The sequence below is a fragment of the Pipistrellus kuhlii genome, unplaced genomic scaffold, assembly GCF_014108245.1.
Source record: "Pipistrellus kuhlii isolate mPipKuh1 unplaced genomic scaffold, mPipKuh1.p scaffold_m20_p_10, whole genome shotgun sequence".
Taxonomy (NCBI): domain Eukaryota; kingdom Metazoa; phylum Chordata; class Mammalia; order Chiroptera; family Vespertilionidae; genus Pipistrellus; species Pipistrellus kuhlii.
In genome coordinates, this window is record NW_023425405.1 from 3,887,161 (window position 1) to 3,909,974 (window position 22,814).

Below are 22,814 nucleotides of genomic sequence, written 5' to 3' on the forward strand. Positions count from 1 at the left end.
TTTTTACTGTTAGTGTCTGTCAGTAATATCAAGGCCCCAAATAAAAGGAAAAAATAGCATTAACGTTGCTCTACAACCTTAGGAACAGGATCAGAAACTTAAATCTTGAGTTATAGAATGCATCTACCTACATGCACTTCCCCTTGCCTAAGGGGGAAGGAATAAAGATGTAAATTTAATTTTTAATGCTATAATTTATGATTTGTTTTTCTAGAGAGTGAAATAATAATGGAGGATAAAAAGGACTGAAATGTTAACAATAACCAAATTCCATATAGAGGTAGGAAATGGGAAATACCCTGCAGTCTGAACAGAGCCTCTAACTCTCCTTAGAAGTAACCCTGCATTACACTGCATGGAGCAGCGTAACAGAGCAGGGAGCACACATGGGCCAGTGAGGAGGAGGTGGAAATAGGTGGGAAAAGGTCTGGATTTGACTAATGACCTGGTTAACAGATGCCAAGAAGAAGCCTAGAAACCGGCTTCATCATGACTGAGTTTACAAAACCATCAGCTTTGTCTTTCTGAGGCAGCATGTGCCAGTGTCACCCTGGAGCTATTTAACCATCTTCATCTGCAAACATCTCCAAGGCCATCTCCGGCCCCATTATCATTCCATCTGTACAGCAAAAGAAACAAATACATAAACAAACATCTTCAAATAACCAGTGCTGGGAGGAATGATACAGCATTTTTTTTTTTTTTTTAACTTTGGGAAAGCAGGTGTCAGGATTTAATGAGCAGTGAGACATTTTGCACACACAGTGAGGCAAGTATAAGGCATTTGGATGTTGAAGGTCATGAGAGTCTAGCATGTGCTTTGCCTGTGGTGGCTCATCCCAAGCAGGTCCCTGACTCCACAGCCCAGAGCTTCTCAGAAGATTTCTGTCCCCATAAGAACAGTGTCATCTTCACACTGCGAGAAACTCTTTCCACTGGGGAAAAAAAATCAAGTAGTTTTGATTTCACATATCAAATTAATTCCAGAATGAAAACCATGGCTCAGAAAGGATATGGTTATTTTATTGCCAAAGAATAGAGAAGCCCATAAGAGAGTGTTTATTTTGGGTCCTAGTGGTGGTGGTAGACTAAACCAGGTGTACAAAGAGCTTCAATCAGGGATTCCCAGTTCTGGAAAAAGTAAGGGAATACCAAATAAGTGGGATAATTATAAAACAAATATCAGCAAAGTTAAATCAATATGTTATGTGGGAGATATCCTTATATCACTCATGTGAAGTATGTTTTGCTCCTGTCTCAGAGAGAAGAGGCACAACTTGTTTTCCTTCTCTCCCTCTCAGCTACCACTGGCCTTGCTTCAAACTGCTCTGTTCTCTGGTGCGTGATTGTCTGAAGTAACAGTAATAGTGATGAGGGTTGACAATCACACAAGTTTCTCTCTGTGAGCTTTTACAAATGCCAGCCAGTAACCCAGTGGCGTATCTACTACAAAATCTTAAGGCCAGTCAATTTCCCCTCTTCCTTATTTTCTTGGTTTCAAATATATTTCCTATTGCCAATGGAAATAAAAATCAGAAATCTGAGAGCAACGGTATCGCTTGTCTTTCTGGTTTGTAGAGAGCTCCTGAAAATTAACTCATACGGGATACAACAACTTTATAGGGAAATTCATTCCATTTTTCTAGTCATTTGTGTCAGCTATAATTAGTTTTGTTCCTTTTACTAGTGGCATCATGCCTAGAGAGAATAAAAATCCAACTAAAACCATGGAACAACACTGAGGCTACGTCTCTACAATACATGGGCATGGGCTATATGTCACAATACTTTACTTCTTCTCTGGTATCTGTCAAGATGGGGTATTTTGTAGAATTGCTTCTTGTCTCTCATTTGGCTGAGTTCCTGAAATCCAAGTTATGTGAATGAACTATGTACACTGAGTGGCCAGATTATTATGATCTCTGAACGCTGAACGCATAATGATCTGGCCACTCAGTGTGTGTGTGTGTGTGTGTGTGTGTGTGTGTGTGTGTGTGTGTATTAGAGGCTCAGTGCATGAATTTGTGCATGGGTGAGGTCCGGTGCACAAATTCATGCACTGGCCAGGGGGAGGGGACATGGGTAGTTGGCCAGCCTGCCTGCTGGTCGATCTCCTGGTTGACGGGACAATTAGCATATTAGCCTTTTACTATATAGTATATACACTGAGTGGCCAGATTATTATGAATTCAGAAATCATAATAATCTGGCCACTCAGTGTATATCTGTTAAAAGTAGCCTTTCCATGCCAGTGCCAGTTTCTTTACAATGCAATCACTATTAACACTTTTTCTGTATTCATAGTGGTTCCAGAAATTGTTTTGCTTCTGGGAACAGGAAGTAACAATTTACATAACTCCTGCTGCATGTCATCAATCCAAGGGCTATTCAGTCTTAATCACTTCCAGTAGCCACCCAGGCACTAACATATCTGAAAGGGCTTAGGGTGTTAAAGTCAGCCTAATAAGAATTTACATTTTATCTGTTGTAAGAGTGAAAAATCAACATTTGGGAAAATTTTCCAAATTGAGGATGACAGTTGTTTCCTATATGTTGGCTTCCTCCCTCCTTCCTTTCCTTTCTTCTTCCTTCTTTCTTTTCTCTCTTCCTTTCTTCTATCCTTCCTTTTTTGAGTAGTAATAAATATTTATTTCAAAGAATTGAAATTTGGGAATACAGATTCAGGCAGAAACCCAAATAGTGTTCTAATTATAAGGAAGCAAGGTGTTTTTATGAGAAAAGAAAAGGAATAATTACATGAAAAGAAGAAAGAATTCCTATTAGTGCTAACAAGCTGAGCTTCTCTTGGGGTCTGTATGATGGATTACTGATTCTCTCTTCTGATAGAGTCCATGGTTAGTATGTCTGCTTTCCTGCTTAATTTATAAACAACTAGTGACCTGGTACATGAATTCATGCACATTGAAAAGAAATTAATTAGAAGGTGGCTGGTGGGGTGCGACTGGGTGAGACCGGCCGGACATGCTCTGGAGCCAACCTGCCACAGTCCCTCCCTGGCATCTGCAGAATGAGTGGGGTCCCTCCAGCAGGTGGGGTCCCTTAGCCTGGCCTGTGGGGATTGGGCAGAAACCAGCTCTCTGATATCCCCCCAGTAGTCCTGGAGTGCAAGAGGGCACTCTGCAAAGTTGCTGTCGTATAGGGTGTGGAATGCAAACACAAGTGTGCAGTAAACCAGATTTGGGGCCGACAGTGCCCCAGCAACAACATAACCCATGGCCGAAGGTAGAATCGTGCAGCCCCGTGAGAAATCAGACTTCCTCCCCTCTGGTTTCGGGGTGCATCACCTGAGAACTGCTGCTGCCAAGTCACTGCAGCTGGCAGCTCCTGCAATTGAGCGTTTGCCCCCCGGTGGTCAGTGTGTATCATAGTGACTGGTCAGATGGGTGAGGGACACTTAACATATTAGCTTTTTATATATAGAGATTATTTGTAAAACAATGTTTTTCAGGCCAGTCTGAAGTCTGGCCCAGTCAAAAGATTCAAGAAAGAAGACATGCGAGGTGTTCATGTCACTTGCCATAACTATGACTATGTTATTTCATGAAACATTGTCACAGTTCATTTTAACTCACAATTCCCACCTTCACATCTCCCACATCTACACTTCCTCTGTTGGGATTCATGTAATTTGAGTAGCTCTGGAATTGGCTAACTAGCCACCTCTTTCCTGTATAAACTCCATTTTCTCCCTCTCTAAAATGGGCAACAGTATTCGAAAATAATAATGATGGAAAAATTATCTGACAAATTAAAGCACTAACTAAAGGTTATTCTAGATATTCATACCTTTGCTGTCATTGAAAATATAAGTGAAACTAGGGAAACTGTTTTTAATGTATGATAGCTATGCATTTATTGCCATTTTATTATTCATATATTTGATCTTTATTCTACTTAAAGAACCTTTAACTTTTCTTGTAACACTGGATTGATGAACCCCTTTACCTTTTACTTGTCTGGTAAACTTTTTATCTCTCCTTAGATTCTAAATGAAAGCTTTGCCAGGTAGAGTAACCTTGGTTGTAGGTCCTTGCATTTAATTACTTTATTTCATGCAATCCCTTCTGGCCTGCAAAGTTTCTGTTGAGAAATCAGCTGACAGTCTTATGGGATCTCCTTAAAGGTGTAAGTAATTGCTTTTCTCTTTGTCTTTAAGCTTTGGCATTTTAATTATTATGGGTATTGCTGTGGGTCTCTTTGTGTTCATCATGTTTGAGACTCTGTGCTTCCTGGACTTGTATATTTATCTCTCTCACCAGGTTTGGGAAGTTTCAGTCCTCCCCCCCCCCCCCACCCCCCCCGCCCCCCAAACTTTTGGTTCTCTCTCTTCTCTTTCCCATATCCCCATGATGTGAACGTTAGTATGCTTGAAATTATCTCAAAGGCTCCTTATACTATCCTCACTTTTTTGGATTATCTTTTCTTTTTGCTATTCTGTTTGAATGTTTTCTGCTTCCTTATCTTTAATATTGCTGGTTTGACCCTCTGCTTCATGTATTTTTTTGTTGATTTCCTGTAAAGTACTCTTCATTTTAGTTACTATATTCTTTTTTTTCTGACTTTTTTTTTTTAATGGTTTCTGTCTCCATTTTTATGTTTCCTATCTCTTTGTTGAAATTCTCACTAAGTTCATCTACTCTTTCCCTAAGTTCACCAAGCATCCATATAACCAGTGTTTTGAACCCTGCATCTGGTGGGTTGCTTGTCTCCGTTTTATTTACTTCTTTATCTAAAGTTTTGTTCTTTCATTTGAGACATGTTTCTTTGCCTCCTCATATTGCCTGCCTTCCTGGGCATGTTTCTAGATATTATGTAAAGTTGCTATGTCTCCTAGTCTTGGTAGAGTAGCCTTATGTAGTAAGTGTCCTGTAGGGCCCAGTGGCACAAGTGTCCAGAGTCACCCAAGCTGGCTGTTCCAGGTGCATCTCCTGGTGAATTGTGTGGACCCTCCGATTGTAGTTGAGCCTTGATTGCTATTGGCACCTCAAAGGAAGAAATTTACCCTCAGGCCAATCAACTGCATGGACTGCAACCACAGCAGAGAATCTGCCATGCAGGGGCCAACCCCATGGAGCAAGACTTGCTTCTGTGGAGCTCTGGTACTTGCTGAGACTGCCTCTTGAGTGTGTCAATTGAGGAGGTAGTTGGATAGTGCTTCAGCCTGGTCTGAAGCTGTCCACAGGGGGTGTGCTAACTTGGGGGCCTCCCAGGAGATGCAGGCCAAGGTCAACTGCTTCCTGGTCCCTGCCCAGGGCTACTGGACTTGAGCTACAAAGCAATATGCTGATGACTGATGCTTGGAGGTGCTCCGGAGAAGTCAAGCTGCAAACTAATGCTGGCTGCCACTATACTGGGCCTAGGGCCACTTAGCAAGATATATGGAGCATGCTGAGGCCAGTTGCTGCTTGCTGGAATTTGAGAACCTTTGGGATTTTAGGAAAGTGAGCAGCATGAGCCAAGACAGGCCGTTTGTATGGAAAAGCCACTGGAAATGGCTTGGATAGACCAGAAAGTTGGTGGGGCAGGGTCACAGGGAATCAACAGGACAGGGCAAACAGTGTGACCAGGTTGATGGATAATCAGATATGGGGCCTACCTGCCATCTCTGTGGGGGGAGGGCTAAGCAAAGGAACAATAGTCTCTACCAGCGCTTCCACCTGAGAGAAAGTTGCCTTTCTAGCCTGAAAATTTAATTCTTTCAAGCTGCTGCTCCTGCGCTGGAGCCCAGAATGAGTAAGTCTGTGTGCCGACCCTTTAAGAGGAATGCCTGAGAACCAGGAGCCTTCTGTCTCACTGAGCCACCATCCCTGCTGGTGTTTACAGGCAGAAGTTATGGGGACTTCTTGTCCCAGCACTAGAACCCTGGACCGGGGACTTGGTGTGGGGCTAGGATGCCTTGCTTCTCAGGGGGGATGCCTGCAGTTGAGATATCTCTCCTGATATTTATTTATTTATTTATTTATTTGTTTATTTATTTATTTATTTAATATATTTTGTTGATTTTTTATAGAGAGGAAGGGAGAAGGATAGAGAGTTAGAAACATCAATCAGCTGCCTCCTGCACACTCCCCGCTGGGGATATGCCTAAAACCAATGTACATGCCCTTGACCAGAATTGAACCTGGAACCTTTCAGTCTGCAGGCCAACGCTCTATCCACCGAGCCAATCCGGTTATGACTCTCTCCTGATTTTCAAATGTCACACGTGTGTGGAACCAGCTGCTCTGTGTCTAAGCTTCTCCCACAAGTGCTGATGTGGCTTTTTCTTTATATCCTTAGTTGTAAGAGTCTGTTCAACTAAATTTCAGGTAGTTCTGAATGATGGTTGTTCTTTAGTAGTAGTATTAATGTGGATGTGGGAGAATGCAATTACCACATTTACCTATGCTACCATTTTGACCAGAAGCCTTTTTTTTTTTTTTTTAAAGTTCACCCATTTAAAGTATACATTTAAATGGTTTTAATATATTCATAGAGATGTGTTTCTGTCTCTGCACTCAATTTTAGAATACTTTATCACCCCAAAAAGAAACTAATGCTTATACCCAATCACTCCCTATTCCCTCTCCTTCCCCTGTCTTGGGCAAATACTAATCTACTTTCTGTCTCTATAGTTAGCCTATTCTGAATATTTCGTATAAATGGAACAATGTGGTCTTTTATAACTGGTTTCTTTCATGTTTTCAAGATTCAACCATGTTATGGCATGAATTTGTGCATCACTCCTTTTTGCCACTGAACTAGAGGCCCGGTGCACGAAAATAGTGTACTGGTGTGGTCTCTAGGCCTGGCTGGCCATCAAGGCCAATCAGCCTCCTCCACTTCTTCCCTCGCTGCCCACATCCGCTGCCACCTACCCCCTCTTCAGGGCCAGGACAGGGCACACGGGATGGGACATCAAGTGGTAAAGGTCCAGCAGACGCCCAGCCTGCAGGCTACCCGAGGAAGGGTGTCAGATGCATGAAGAAAAGGCTTAGCGCCTCTGTCATCGCTTTGGTTTTCAGAATTCCCTGCTCCCCATCTGCAGGCTCCCTCCCTCTGAGGGGCGATATCTTAGTCACATGGTGCAACTGGAATATTGTATCTCCAGAGGATTGCCCCAATGTATGTATACTTTTATACAATAATGCAAAAATCCAAAATAACAAGAATGGAGACAGACTACCATCGTTTAGACTTAAAAAAACAACAACCCAGAAGTATCCTGCGAAGAGTTGAGACTTGGTTCTGTCTACGTGCCTCAGAGAGATTGGTTGTGGAAATGGCCTGGTTTGGCCCTGACTTCACCCACTTATGTTACTCTTGAAGGTGTCTTTGCCACAATGTGACTAAATTGCCACCTTTTGGAATAGGGGCTCATTCCCAACTTTTCTTGAAACAGATCTGCTCTGCAGCTGTGGCCACCATCCTCAGACTAGGTCCTATTGCTGGGAATCGGGGCATTGGAGGGGAGGCCCCCCTCCTGTGCCCATTTACGTTCAGGGATGGAGCTGAACTAACTCACTTTGGGGGAGGTCTGGCAAGGGTGACAGGTGTCACAGGTGGAAGGATGGAGAATGGAGAGGCAGACACCCTGCTTGGTCCCTCCCTGGGTGGGGTTGGATAGATGAAGGCCAGCTAGCCTGCCCCACAATTGGGTGAGATGGCATCCTCTGTGTCCGCCTCTTACCTCATTGGCCTGGCCACTCCCTCAGCTCTGGCAGCCCTCTGAATTCCACAACAGCATGCTCTGCCCTTACATGCTGCTCGCCCTAAATGAAAAGGAAGAGAGCAGTTGGCCCACAGACAACTACACAGAAAGATTGGAGCAGTAAGCCGAGTGGTGAGGAGAAGGGAGCAGTGGGTGGTAAGGAGCAAGGGATCCCGGACTGGGAGAGGGATTTCCAGCTGCCGGCTTAGGCCTGTTCCCAGTGGGGAACAGGTCTAAGCCAGCAGGCGGACATCCCCTGAGAGGTCCTGGACTGCAAGAGGGTGCAGGTTAGGCTGAGGGACACCCCCCTACCCTAGTGCACGAATTTCGTGCACTGGGCTTCTAGTATATAAATGAGTGAGATCATGCGATATTTATCTTTTTCTGACTGGCTTATTTCACTTAGCATAATGCTTCCCACTTCCATTCATGCTATTGCAAATGGTAAGAATTCCTTCTTTTTTTTTTTCTTTCTTTTTTTCTTTTTTTATAGTAGCATAGTATTCCATTGTGTGGATGTACCACAGTTTTCTAATCCACTCATCTGCTGATGGGCACATAGTCTGTTTCCAAATCTTAGCTATTGTAAATTGTGCTGCTATGAACATAGGGGTGCATATATCCTTTTTAATTGGTGATTCTAGTTTCTTGGAGTGGGATTACTGGGTCAAATGGGAGTTCCATTTTCAGTTTTTTTGTGGAAACTTCATACTGTTCTCCACAGTGGCTGCACCAGTTTTCATTCCCACCAGCAGTGCATGAGGGTTCCTTTTTCTCTGCATCCTCGCCAGCACTTGGCATTTGTAAATTTGTTGATGATAGCCATTCTGACAGGTGTGAGATGGTACCACATTGATGTTTTGATTTGCATCTCTCGGATGATTAGTGACTTTGAGCATGTTTTCATATGCCTCTTGGCCTTCCTTCTGTCTTCTTTTGAAAAATACCTATTTAGGTCCATTGTCCATTTTTTTATGGGTTGTTTATCTTCCTTTTGTTAAGTTGTATGAACTCCCTGTAAATGTTGGAGATTAAGCCCTTATTGGTGATAGCATTGGCAAATATGTTCTCCCATGCAGTGGGCTTTCTCATTGTTTTGTTAATGGTTTGTTTTGCTGTGAAAAATCTTTTTATTTTGATATAGTCCCATATGTTTATTTTCTCTTTAGTTTCCATTGCCCTAGGAGCAATATCAGTGAAGAAATTGCTTAGGCATATGTCTGAGATTTTGCTGCCTGTGGATGCTTCTAGTATTTTTATGGTTTCCCATCTTATGTTTAAGTCCGTTATCCATTTTGAGTTTATTTTTGTGTATGGTGTAAGTTGGTGATCCAGTTTCATTCTTTTGCATATATCTGTCCAATTTTCCCAACACCATTTATTGAAGAGACTGCCTTGACTCCATTGTATGTTCATGCTTCCTTTGTCAAATAGTAATTGAGCATAGTGGTTTGGGTTGATTTCTGGGTTCTCTATTCTATTCCTTTGTTCTATATGCCTGTTCTTGGGCCAGAACCAGGCTGTTTTGAGAACAGTGGCTTTGTAATACTGCTTGAAATCTGGTATTGAGATCCCACCTACTTTGCTCTACTTTCTCAGGATTGCTGTGGCTATTTGGGGTCTTTTTTTTTTATTTTTTATTCCAGGTGAATTTTTTGAAACTTCATTCTAGGTCTGTGAAATATGCTGTTGGTATTTTAATGGGGAGTGCATTGAATCTGTAGATTGCTTTGAGTAGTATGGACATTTTAATGATGTTGATTCTACCAATCCATGTACATGGTGTATTCTTCTATATGTTTACGTCTTCCTCTATCTCTTTTTTTCAGTGTACTGTAGTTTTCCAGGTATAGATCTTTTACTTCCTTAGTTAAGTTTATTTTTAGGTATATTAATTTTTTTGGTGCGATGGTCAATGGGATTCCTTTTTAAGTCTCTCTTTCTGTAAGTTTATTATTGGTGTGTAAAAATGCCATAGATTTTCTTGGCATTAATTTTGTATCCTGCTGCGTTGCTGAATTCATTTATTAAGTCTAATAATTGTACTTTGTTCTTTAAATAAGAACTTCCCCGTTGTTCCAAAGTTATACATGCTCATTGTTAAATATTAGAAAACGCAGATAAGCATAAAAGGAAATATCTTTCTGGATATTTGCTTAATACCTTTACATTCTTTTTTAAAATATATTTTATTGATATTTTACATAGAGGAAGGGAGAAGGATAGAGAGCTAGAAACGTCAATGAGAGAGAAACATCGACCAGCCGCCCCCTGCACACCCCCCACCGGGGATGTGCCCGCAACCAATGTACATGCCCTTGACCAGAATCGAACCAGAGAACCTTGAGTCCGTAGACCAATGCTCTACCACTGAGCCAAACTGGTTTCGGCGATATGTTTACATTCTTAATACATTTATAGTTAGAAGCATTTCATCAAGTAGGCAGATAGATTTCCTATTTAATGTTTGGACTCACTAAACATGAAGTTAAATTGATGCCTGTATGGTTTTAAGCTCTGGGCCTCCAGAGGATTTTTCAGAATTGTTTTTGTTCTCTTTTGCTGAGGAATAAATAATTTTTTCCAGTTCTTTTGCAATTTATTGACTACATTTACTTTACTGTTTACTCATCCAGAGAGAAAAAATGAACTATGTTTCTCTTGGTACATTAGCGTCTCATAAGTAATTAACTCTCAAACAAACAAACAAACAAACAAAAAAGGCTGATCTTTAGCAAGCATGTACTTCCTAAAGGTGATCAAGCACACTGAAGTGGTTATTGCTTATAAATTCACCATTTCATGGATAATCAGCAAACACTGAGTCAATAAGTACCTTGTGGAAACAGAGAGCAGGAACTCACCAGACCCTGACTCCAATGATGTGACTTCCAGGTGCTTTCTTGAAGTCTACAAGGTTTTATTTTCACTAAAATTCATTGAGAGAAATACATCTGACTATAAGGTAACATCAAATCTAAGCTGATAAAACAACTGTTACATTTGAAGTGTTATTTGTGAGGTTTTTAAAAATCTTTATAGAAATGAGATGACTTCTGGTCAAGTTAATTTTCCCCACCATAGCCACTTACCTAAGTAACTAAAGCACAGTGGGGGAGGCTATGCTGCAAGGGTTAGATTTATTACCAGATTTTGTTCTAATGTGTCTCCTTCTTTTCTCTGCCTCAACTTCAAAAGTTGCTTTAGTTAAGATTATCCAGATTTTTTGGGCTACTTAAATCTTATGGTTAATATCTTGGGAGATGAGAAAACCTCTGGTGTTTTAAATTTGTCTACACAAATTAGTTTAGGGTAATTTCTTCTTACTTCCTCAAGTATTTATTATTTTTTGCAAAAAGGAAAAAAGACTGTTATCTTGGAGTATATGAATTTGTTAGTATTTGTAAGTCTCATGCAATCAGTGGTTTGAATTTGCTATTTTATGTTTTGGCTAGTTAAGTAACAAGGAATGTTAAATACTGTAGAAACCTGATTGTTTTATACAAACAAAATTATTTTGAACTAAATGTATCTGATACCTGACCTTCATCTTAAATTCTACAGATGAAAATGTCAGATGTCTCTGTTGGATTAATGAAAACTAAGTGTCAAATGGAAAAATGATTATAAGCTTTACTTATGTAGTTTTATGGGGATAGATTCTGTGAAAATGAAGGCTTTAATAATGGCTATAAGTGGAAATTTCTTTTTATTATAAGGAATTACAAATCACTCTATACAAAAATTGGAAGTTTTGCCCTAAGAAATGAAACTAATTAAATATAGTTGTGTGTGTGTGTGTGTGTGTGTGTGTGTGTGTGTGTGTGAAGTGATAACATTTTTCCTCAACAAAACCTGAAGCTTCTCAGTTAAGTAAACAGAATAGTGTACCTGGAACACTAGACTTTTTTTTTTTAAAGTCAGTTTGAAACTGATAAACTATAAAACACTGTATATCTTATGGATCTCTGACTTCTGCCTCATAATTAATGATTAGCTAGTTTCTGTTAGAAATAACCAGAAGTTTAGAAACTGACAGTTTCTAAGTCGATTAGTATATACATTTATTATCAATATGTAATGACTGTACGTGAATGAAGGAGGATGACAAGATCAATTTGAAGTGAGAACAAGAGATGGTGGGACAAATTTGAAGAGGAGGAGGAGAAATATGATTTATTGCTTTTGGTTATTCCAAGTGCACTTGCTTTGCTTCATGAAACACCTGGACTTCTAAATTTTTTAAAATTTAATTTAGAATTGACTTTTAGAGAGAGGAGAGAGGGAAGAAAGAAGGGAGGAGAGAGGGAGGGAAGGGGGGGGAGAGAGAGAGGGAGGGAGAGAGAGAGAGAGAGAGAGAGAGAGAGAGAGAGAGAGAGAGAGAGAGAGAGACATCAGTTTGTTGTTCCATTTATTTATGCATTTATTGGTTGTTTCATGTATGTGTCCTGTTGGGATCGAACCCCACAACCTTGGCATATCAGGATGGCACTCTAATAAACTGAGCTACCCAATCAAAGCATGCATTCATTTCTAATGGAAGAAATACTGAGGTAGAAATCCTGAATGGACATTCCTAAATTCTATCCCAGTATGTGTAACCTACTCAGGATTACTTTAATTGCAATATTCAGATGGTTCCCAGTTATTTTTATTGTTGTTCTCCAGGAATAATTAGAAATTATCAGACTAGACAATAAAGACAAAAAACTAATTATCATCCTTTTTGCTAAGGCTCTTGTTAAGAATGCAAATAATCCAAGTTAGTGGAAAAAAATAACATAATAAACCATTGTCACTCATTGATATTTTAACAAGAATATCACAGAGATAAGAATTAAATTACTTAGCCTTCACATTGGGCCCTAAATCAGTTACCTTTAAAGGAAGGATAAGTTGCAGAGACATTAGGAACTTAGGCAGGGGCCAGCTAAAGAAGCTGGAGACCTGCCCTAACCAGCGTGGCTCAGTGGATAGTGTCAGCCTGCTCGATTCCGGTCAAGGGCGTGTACCTTGGTTGCGGGCATATCCCCGGTAAGGGATGTGCAGGAGGCAGCTGATAGATGTTTCTAGCTCTCTATCCCTTTCCCTTCCTCTCTGTAAAAACTCAATAAAATATATATATTTAAAACATTTAAAAAAATAAAATAAGAAGCCGGAGACCAAGGAATTGTAAGCAAAAAACTGGACATGCTTGATTTTGGGGGCTAATATGCATTTTGATACATTACTAAAGTCTCAATGACACTAAGTTTTAGACATCTCTGAAGGGGAAAAAAGATGCTAAGGGAAAGAGCATGTTTGGGGATCACATTTCCTTCAGTAAATGAAATTTTATTCAAGAAAAGTCTCGATGCTCAAATTTCATTTAAGAATTTCCCTTTGTACATGATTTCTTTGTTTTATAATTCTCTTCCTCCCTCCCCCTCCTTTCCCTCCTTCTTTTTATATTTTCGTATCTCTGGGAAGATTATTCTGCCTTATCCATAGTCAGAGACAATGTACTTGAAAATGACTGGGGTGTCCTGCCTCATTACTTACCATGCCAGCTTCACTAGTTTCTGTCGTAAATTGTTATTTATGGTGCAGGGCGAGGAGACAAAGTATAAGAAAGTTATGATCCCCACCCTCAAGTAATAATTCAGACATGATAAATTAAGCAATTTGATATAGACTACTCATTAACCCTCCAGCTATATACAGACAGTTCGTTAAACAAATAGCTAATTGCTGAGTTTCATGTGCTATGGTAACACGTGTAAGGTTTAAAGGGTGTTGATTGAGAATTTACTTTTTTATCATTCACAGGTAATTTAATATTTGATGTGGTAGAGACTGGACTTTAGCAGTTATAGCAAGCTGTGAACTCCAAATACCTGGTTATTTGGGGGCCATTTGTGTGTGTGTGTGTGTGTGTGTGTGTGTGTGTGTGTGTGTGTGTGTGTGTTTTAAGAATACTTCTAATACAAAATGTTTAACAGGTTTTCTTTTCCCTCTAGGAAGGATTCTACCATCATTCTCGATCCTTTCTGACATAGCAGCAGTCACATTATTTCATAGGTACTGGGTGTTGTATACAGATGTGTCTTATAAGATATGAAGTCCTGGTATTTATGTATACGTTGACTTATGTTATTCATATTTACAGTATGTATCCACCCTTCTCCACATGCCAGAAGATTTGAACTGATATCAGATTCCAAGTCTATATTAGAGACCAAATCAAGTAAATATTTCTATCTGTTGTTCTCTTTATTTTAGTTGGACCGGACCGATTTTGTGGAAAGGGTATAAACAGCGCCTGGAGTTGTCAGACATATATCAAATCCCTTCAGCTGATTCCGCTGACAATCTCTCTGAAATATTAGAAAGGTATGTTCATGTACATTGCTTATTAGTTGGGAGAAAGTAATTAATATTAATTACTTAGAGAACTGACATATTAGAGGGCTAAATTTGTAAAATAGCATATTTACAATAAAATAGGAGCATCTTCTTTTCTTTCTGAAGTTGGGATCAATTAGGAATTAAACAGTGAAATGATGGAAGAAAACATTTTCCTGAGAAATTAATTCTTTTCTGAAAATACATAATCCACATATTAGAAGTATGAGAAGTTATCTGTCTTTAAAGAACATTGGATGGATATTTTAAAAGACTGAAATAACATCTATATGAGGGATAGCATGTATATTTGCCTCCAAAATCTTAAATTCTGAGTATAATTTAAATTTTAAGGTAATGGCTATTGGATAGCAAAGAAACGTAAAAATTTCGTGATTTTGAGTACACACTTGCTGTCAGCCATACTGTCTCTTCTCAGCCACTGTGGGAGGAAAGCATTATTATCTCCATTGTACAGAAGAGCAAACTGAGGCTCAGAGAGTTGATGTAATTTGCCAGTTAATTATTGATGGAGCCAGGATTGTAAAACCAATCCCAGCCTCCCCAGGAACAGTGTCTCCCATTGCAAGAAGTCCCTGTTCCTAAGAGTACTGGTTAGAACCCTTTGATTGCCAATGAAAGAAACCCAACTAAGTAGCATAAGCAAATACAGAGAAAGATTTTATTGGCTCCTGTAATCTAACTGTCTGAAGGCCCAGGTGGAGAACTGACCTTAGGCACTGAGTGAAATAGGGACTGAAATACCTACTGATGGTATATGCCTTGTGTTGGCTTTATGTTCTCAGAGGAGCTTCCTCCATGCAGTGGGTCCTTAGAACTCTTAGCTAAAATCTTTATAAACCACAGAGAACAGAGCCCTTTCTCCTTGGCCAAATGTGAAAAATTCCAGAGACTCTTGAGTCACATGCTCACTCCTTGGACCAACCACAGTCTATGGGTGAGTTAGACAGGGTCTTGTGCCAGCAGCAGAGAGTCTGATACCAAATGAAAGGGAGAGGGAGTTGGCAATACAGTAAAATAAAAATCATAAAAATGAAAATTTGCTACTAACTTATTGTACAAAAATAAAGTTGAGTAGACTTGCAATTTGATTATTTTCATTAAAGTCATTTCATTTTATTTTTAAATTTTTTTTTACATTTTAAGGCAAAGTAATATATTCAACCTTATTTTTTTTTCTTTTTATTTAAAAACATATTTTATTGATTTTTTTTTTACAGAGAAGAAGGGAGAGGGATAGAGAGAGAAACAATGATAAGAGAGAAATATCGATCAGCTGCCTCCTGCACACCCCCCACCGGGGATGTGTCCACAACCAATGCACATGCCCATGACTAGAATTGAACCTGGGACCCTTCAGTCCGCAGGCCAACACTCTATCCACTGAGCCAAATCGGTTTTGGCACATTTGACTTTATTATCTTGTTTTTTATTTGATGGTTAAATTATATAAAATCTACTACAATTCTAAACAGGTAAAAATCAAGAGGTGAAGGAGAAAAAAACCCCAAATACTTGTTTATCTTTTTCCTTGTTCCAAGCATAGCATTATCTATTCACAAATCATATTTTATTGTCTACATTTTGTATTGCTTTTAAGAAGCCCAGAACCTTTCTTTAACAAATATAATGTTGCCTTTTTATAAGGTCAACTCTCTGAAAATTGATATATGGTATAGCATTGAATTCTGCCAAATATCTGACTGAGTGTTGGTGTTTGAAGGTCTTCAAAATTTTCATGTCTTTAATCACTTGGTTAATCTTCTTGGATGTACTTGTGAGTAAAACTATGTTAAGGAAAATAAAACTTCAAATATTGTACAATCACCTTATTGGTCCCAATTTTGTTCTTTTGCAGAGAATGGGACAGAGAGCTGGCATCAAAGAAAAATCCCAAACTCATTAATGCCCTCCGGCGATGCTTTTTTTGGAGATTTATGTTCTATGGAATCTTATTATATTTAGGGGTAAGGATGTCATTTCTACATTTATTATGGGAAAAATAACTATTAGGTCTAATTCAGCCAGTGGCATATGACTGTAATTTTTTGACGTCATATCTTCATGCTGAATTGTTTCAATGAAAAATAACAAAATGTAAAAATTTGGCAGCGAAGTATTATTTTCTTAGTCTCCTACACTGTATCAGTGTGAAGAGAGCACCGTGCCTAAAAATGCCAGGCTTTGTGCCATCTGGGACATTCCTGAGCTGCTGTCAAATGTGACTTTGATCACTAGAGCCTCATTTTTTTTATCCTCATATTCAAGGATATATTCATTGTTTTTTTAGAGAAAGAGGAAGGGGGTGAGAGAGAGATCTATTAGTTGCCTCCTTTAGGTGCCCTGAGGGGGTAGAGATAAATAGGTAGGGAGAGAGAGAGAGAGAGAGAGAGAGAGAGAGAGAGAGAGAGAGAGAGAGCTATTAGTTGCCTATTGTGGGTGCCCTGACTGGGGATCAAACATGCAACCTGAGTATGTGGGAACCACAACCTTTTGTGTGTGTGTGTGTGTGTGTGTGTGTGTGTGTATGTATGGGATGATGCTCCAGTCAATGAACAATCCAGCCAGGGCACTGGAGCCTCATTTCGAATTCTCAGTTATACTCATAAAAGGCGATGGGAAATTGAAAACTTAGCCTTCAAGGGCCAGCTGGGCACAGATTTGCTTTGGGATGTGAAGTGCCATCTGGGCGCACTTTTGTTCATATTGGTGTCATGCTCTGCAGAGTTAGCAGTGCCCTAGTGACTCCCAAAGAGATGCCACACAAATTGCATTGTTTTAAGAACCTGTGGTTCCATCACACCAAGAAAAATACATTTAAAAACTTTTCTTGACATAGATGACCACCTTTGTGTCGAGAAAGTTTTGTGCTACTCTAAATAATCTGCTGGAAAATATTTTCTGGCTTTTGAAATTTATCTCTCTACCTCTCCACCTACCTACCCACCTACCTATCTGTCAATCTACATACCTACTGATCTATGTATTCCTATACAAACCATCAACACTTCGGAGATGAAAATAATTTGTTCAGAAATGTGAATAAGATAACTGAAGAATTAATTATCTTTTAAGGTATCTTTGAGGTAATTTTTCTCAATAAGAATACTCATAGCTTTGGGAAACAATTCTATACATAGCAATTGTTCTATTGATTTAAGTTTTTAAAATATATTTTGTTAGAACATTTATGTATCAATAATTTTTAAACTAGTTAATTTATATTCCTACTAGAAAATGGAGAATTTGATTGCTTCAATGACTATATTCTATATTTGAATTAGTGTATAAAAGTATAATTCACTCTGGTTATATCATATAAGAATGTAACTTTCTCAATAAATCATTATTGGATTGAAATAAAATGATATTTCAAACAAGTGTCACATTATAACTTTGTGATAAAATTAAACATTTTTCCTAGGCATGTTTTTCATCACATGCTACTCCTAGTAATTGACATAAGCATATATGAATAGAAGCTGGGAGAGAGGCCTATTTTTTAAGTTCCTTTTATTCTCTGGTTTGTGAAATAATTATCCACCAGCCTAGTTTCTTGTGAACAAAAGCACTTACCTAAGCATGAAAGATTAGATGATACACAAACATCTTTATTGACATTATTTTTTGGCCTTGTGTACACAGACCCCAAAATAAACATGCTATGGTTTAATATTTATTGTACCTAACCTGTTCCAGGTTCAACATTAAGTCCTTTATGCAGATTATTTCACTTGATTCTCTCTCTCTCTCTCTCTCTCTCTTTCTCTCTCTCTCTCTCTCTCTCTCTCTCTCTCTCTCTCTCTCTCTCTCTTTAATATTTTATTTACAGAGAGGAAAGGAGATGGATAGAGAGCTAGAAACATCAATGCAAGAGAAAAATCGACCAGCTGCCTCCTGCACCCCCCCCACTGGGGATGTGCCCGTAACCAATGTACATGCCCTTGACTGGAATTGAACCTGGGACCCCTCAGTCCGCAGGCAGACACTCTATCCACTGAGCCAAACCGGTTTCGGCTCACTTGATTCTCTTAATAAATCTCCTAATGTACAGAAAAGGAAATTGAGAATCAGGGAAATGATATAACTTTCCCAAAGTCATGCATTTGGTACCTTTGAACAATAGCCCCAAAGTGAATGATCCTTCTGCTACCTCAGATTACACTTGCTGAATAACTATATCTGTAATGAGGTTCCAACTGAATGTGACTCTAGTAACCGATCTTGAGTCTGCTGAGTTTCTTTGTACCTTCTCAGGAGAAACAAGTTATCAGAAGCTTTAAGGTTGAGGATTTTTCCTGGGCCACCTCAGGGGCAAATCTGAGGAAAATTCACAGCAGAAAGCAGGAGAACCAACTAGCATCTTCTCACTTACTTATACTTAGGGAAAGCCCTGTATGGAATCCACCCAACAGCCATCAGTGCGGGGATCAAGCTTATAAACAAAATTAAGGAGTAGCAGAATGGACTGGGTGTGGAGGACTCACTTATACTTAAACTTCTCAAGTTTAAAAATATCTCAGCAAAAGGGATCATAAATCCTTTCCTGGGGGAGAGGGAGGGGAGAGGTGCTCCCAAGCTAACCTGAGCCCTGGGCCAGAGGTCTGCAACTGGCAGCACATTTGAAGGGCCAAGTTTATTTGCAGAAGGAACTGAGTATTGGTGAGGAAAAGAATCAATGGCATAGCAGCTGAAATACGGTGTAAAGGCATGGAGAGGAAAATTAACATTGGCAGTGGCTCACCCTTTTCACAGAGAAAACGCCGCCTTGCTGATGCCATGCAGTTTTAAGTAAAGTGTTGAAAACTATAGATCTTAGAGAATTTATGTAACTATTGAGGTGGTTAAAATGAGTGTAGCTTTTCAGGCATCTGATCTCAGAACTCTATTTTGTTGTTGTTGCTTACAGGGAGAAAATGTAGACATTATAATAAGACCTCTAGTCTTTTAAACAAATTATCCCAATGCCTCACTATATGCAGTATTTTTTTTTTCTGGGCAATTCCTTATTTCCTTTGTATGTGCCATCTTAGTAATTTTTACGTTTTATGAAATTAGCAGGGATTTTTGAAATTGCTATAACATTATTCTTGGTAAAAGGTAGACATTCTTTCACAATGACCTGTGTATTCTGAGCCCCTCTAAATCAGGATAACTGTGGTATAATGTTTGATTGATTTCAGTACTCATTGAAACAGTACTATACCATTTGCTGTTGAACATGGAAGCTTAAGAAAAAAGGAAATGTCATCATGAGGAGCTAGTCTCTCTGCAGTATTGATGTAATTTTAAATCATATTAGCTACGGCTTCTCATCATTAACTGTGTTCTTGTTTTCCTCCTTTTGGCTCAGCAGCCAGATTCAACAATGTCTTTAACATCTAAGGCTCCCAGCATAGAAGACAAACTGGCTTGTTGAAACTGGCTCAGTGCGCTCAATTAAGGGTAAACAGAGGGAAGCCAACGTGACAGAATTGTGTAAGCAGGTTACTGAGAGAATATGGTTATCACAACATATTTATTATGATAAGAAATTCATAGGCATCCATTCAAAAATATTCTCGATTCCTAGGCAGCTCTGGGCATATTTCCATCATCAAATTGTGATACATGTCAGTGCAACTTGGGTGAAATTACTTTTATGCATTAAATCTGATTTAATTTGGTCAAGATGGTAAATGTAGTATTTGCATCCTCTGACAACCACATCACAATTGCAACTGAGCTACAGAACAACCATCACTCATGCCACCTGAAATCTAGCTGATCAGGAGCCCTATAACTGAGAATATACAGAAGCCATGTTAAGACTGATAGGAGTGGCAGAGAGGCAAAATGGGCTGGTCCCACATTCACAGTTGGTGATTGAAAATGAGGAGGGATGTCTTGGCTGTTGACCCCAGCCCCAGTGTTTCAGTTCCAGGAAGAGAAGTCCCCATAACTTCTGATTGCATACAACAGAAGGAATTGTGGCTAAGTGAGATGGAGCACTCCTGTAGTCTCAGGCATGCCTCTTAAATGACCCATGCACTGATGTACTTGGGCTCACTCTGAGCTTAAGCCATTGAAAAAAGCAGCAGGGATGTAGGAGGAGGAACTGAATTGTCTGGCTTCAGGATGAAAAATGGAAGGGCAGCTTTCTCCTCCAGAAATATTGTCAGAGGCCATTGTTTCTTAGGTGAGCATTCCCCCTACAGAGCCTGCTGGCTGGCACCATATCTGAGTCTCCATTGGCCTGACACTCTTCCCTGTGCACAGGTGATTCCCTGATATCTCCCCCCACCCAACTTTAGGGCTCACTCAAGCTATTTCTAGTGGCTTTTCCATACAAATAGCCTGTCTTGGCTCATGATGTAGACTTTCCTGAAATCTCTCAAAGGTTCATGAACCCCAAACAAGCAGCATTCAGCCTCCAGATGCTTCTTGCTAAGTAACCCCAAGCCCGACACCAGTGGCAGCCAGCCTTAATTCACAGCTTGGCCTCTCCTGGCCACATCCAAACACAGCACAAGTAGGAGCCATCTGTAGAGTGCTCTATAGCTAAACTGGGTTGCCCTGGGCGGGACACAGCTGACTTTGGCCTGCAGTATCTGGGTAACCCTAGAGCTAGCACATCTGGTGGACAGCTTCAAGCTGAAGTGCACCACCCAAGCACCTTCATGAATGACACACTCAAGAGAGACTTGTTTGGCACCAGATGCCTGCTAAAAAGCAAGTTCTGCTCCATTGAATCAGTCTCTGCACAGCAACTCCTCTGTTGCTGCCTCAGCAAGTTCTTGCAGCTGATCAGCCTGAGGGTATATTCCTTCCATTGACGTGTCAACAGCAGTCAAAGTCAACTACAACAGGAGTGTGCACACAGCTTGCATAGGATGCATACTTGAAGCACCCAACTCAGGTAACTGAGAAGACTGTGCTACTGGGCCCTGTAGGACACCTACTGTATGAGGTCACTCTACCAAGACTGAAAAAACATAGCAGCTCTAGCTAATACATAGAAGCAATACAGCAAAGTAGCCAAAAATGAGGAGACAGATACATGTCCCAAGTGAAAATAGAACAAAATTCCAGAAAAAACAGCACAGCAACACCTAAATAAAATACAGACAAGCAATCTACTAGATGCAGAGTTGAAAACATTGGTTATAAAGATACTCTATGAACTTTCTGAGAACATTGACAAAATGATAAGAAACGTAAAAATAGAAGTAGAAAACAAAAAAATGACCCAGTCAGAAATTAAGAATACATTAACAGAAATTAAGAATACAGTATAAGAAATCAACAGTAGAGTAAATAAAGCAGAGGACCAAATCAGTGATTTGTAAGATAAGGAAGGGAAAAACACCTAATCAGAACTGCAAAAATAAATAAATAAATAAACAAACAAATAAATATTAAAAATGAGGGTAGTTTAAGGGTTCTCTGGTAAATTTCAGTCATATCAACATTTGCACCAGGGGGTGCTGAAAGGAGAAGAGAAAGAACAAGGAATTAAAAACTAATTTTAGAGCCCTGGCTGGTTTGGCTTAGTGGATAGAGCATAAGTCTACAGACTGAAAAGTCTGAGGTTTGATTCCTATCAAGGGCATAATTTGATTCTGTTCAAGGGCATGTACCTTGGTTGCAGGAACATCCCCAGTAGGAGGTGTTCAGGAGGCAGCTCATCAGTGTTTCTCTCTCATTGATGTTTCTAACTCTCTATTCTTCTTCCTTCCTCTCTGTAAAAAAATCAATAAAATATATTAAATAAAGAAAATTTAAAAAAAAAAGAAATGTAAAAGGAAAAAAAGTTAAAACATGAATAATGAAATGACGATACATATTTATTAAACAAATGCATTAAATTAAAGTGCATTAAATGCTCCAATCAAAAGACATAAGATGCCTACAAGGATAACAAAATAGGAATCTTATGCTCTCTACAAGACTTCCTTTAGATTAAAAGATAATCTGAAGGTAAACAGATGGGAAAAGATATTTCATAAAAATGGAAGCAACAACAAATAGACTTTAAAACAAAGTATATAATAAGAAACAAAGAAGGACACACCAATCCTGCTTCTGATATTTAACTGAAGAAATCCAAAACACTACGTTGAAAAGACATCCATCCATAAATTTATTGCAGCATTATTTACAATAGCCACATATGGAAGCAACCTAAGTGTCCATGAATAGATAAATTAATACAGAAGAAGTGGTGCATATATACAATGAAACATGGCTCAGCTATAAAAAAGAATAAAAATACTGCCCTTGCAACAACATGAATGGACCTATAGGGTTTAATGCTGAGTGAAAAAAGTCAGAGAAAGACAAATGCCACATGATTTAAGTTATATGTGGAATCTAAAAAACAAACAAGCAGAACAGAAACAGACTCATAGATACAGAGAACATTTTGATGGATGCCAGATGGGAGGGGGTTTCAGGGCATGAGAGAAAGGGTGTAGGGATTAAGAAGCACAAATTGGTAGTTACATACTTGTCATGTGTGATGTAAAGTACAGCATAGGAAATAGAGTCAATAATGTAATAACTATGTATGCTGTCAGATGGGTATAAGATTTATAACTTTGTAAGTTATATAAATATCTAATCACTGAGTTGTACACCTGAAAGTAATATAATATTGTACATTAACTGGAATTTACAAATAATTATTTAAAATAAATTGAATTTTTAGAATGAGTAT

The 22,814-nt window shown here is 39.2% G+C and overlaps 1 protein-coding gene across 10 annotated transcripts in view; it reads left to right on the top strand.

Moving 5' to 3' along the window:
* CFTR (CF transmembrane conductance regulator) overlaps positions 1 to 22,814 on the top strand; it is a 177,809-nt gene that overhangs the window by 20,243 nt on the left and 134,752 nt on the right. For 8 of the 10 annotated variants that reach the window (XR_004985842.2, XM_045576273.1, XM_045576269.1 and 5 more), the window contains exons 2-3: positions 13,973 to 14,083; positions 15,975 to 16,083. Coding sequence is in view for 8 of the 10 variants with exons in the window: in XM_045576273.1 (XP_045432229.1) it covers positions 13,973 to 14,083; positions 15,975 to 16,083 (220 nt within the window). In the remaining 2 variants the exon portion in view is untranslated. Of the gene's footprint in view, positions 1 to 13,966; positions 14,084 to 15,974; positions 16,084 to 22,814 lie in introns of those variants that run through there. The other 2 variants (XM_036425272.2, XM_036425255.2) reach the window with 2 other exon arrangements.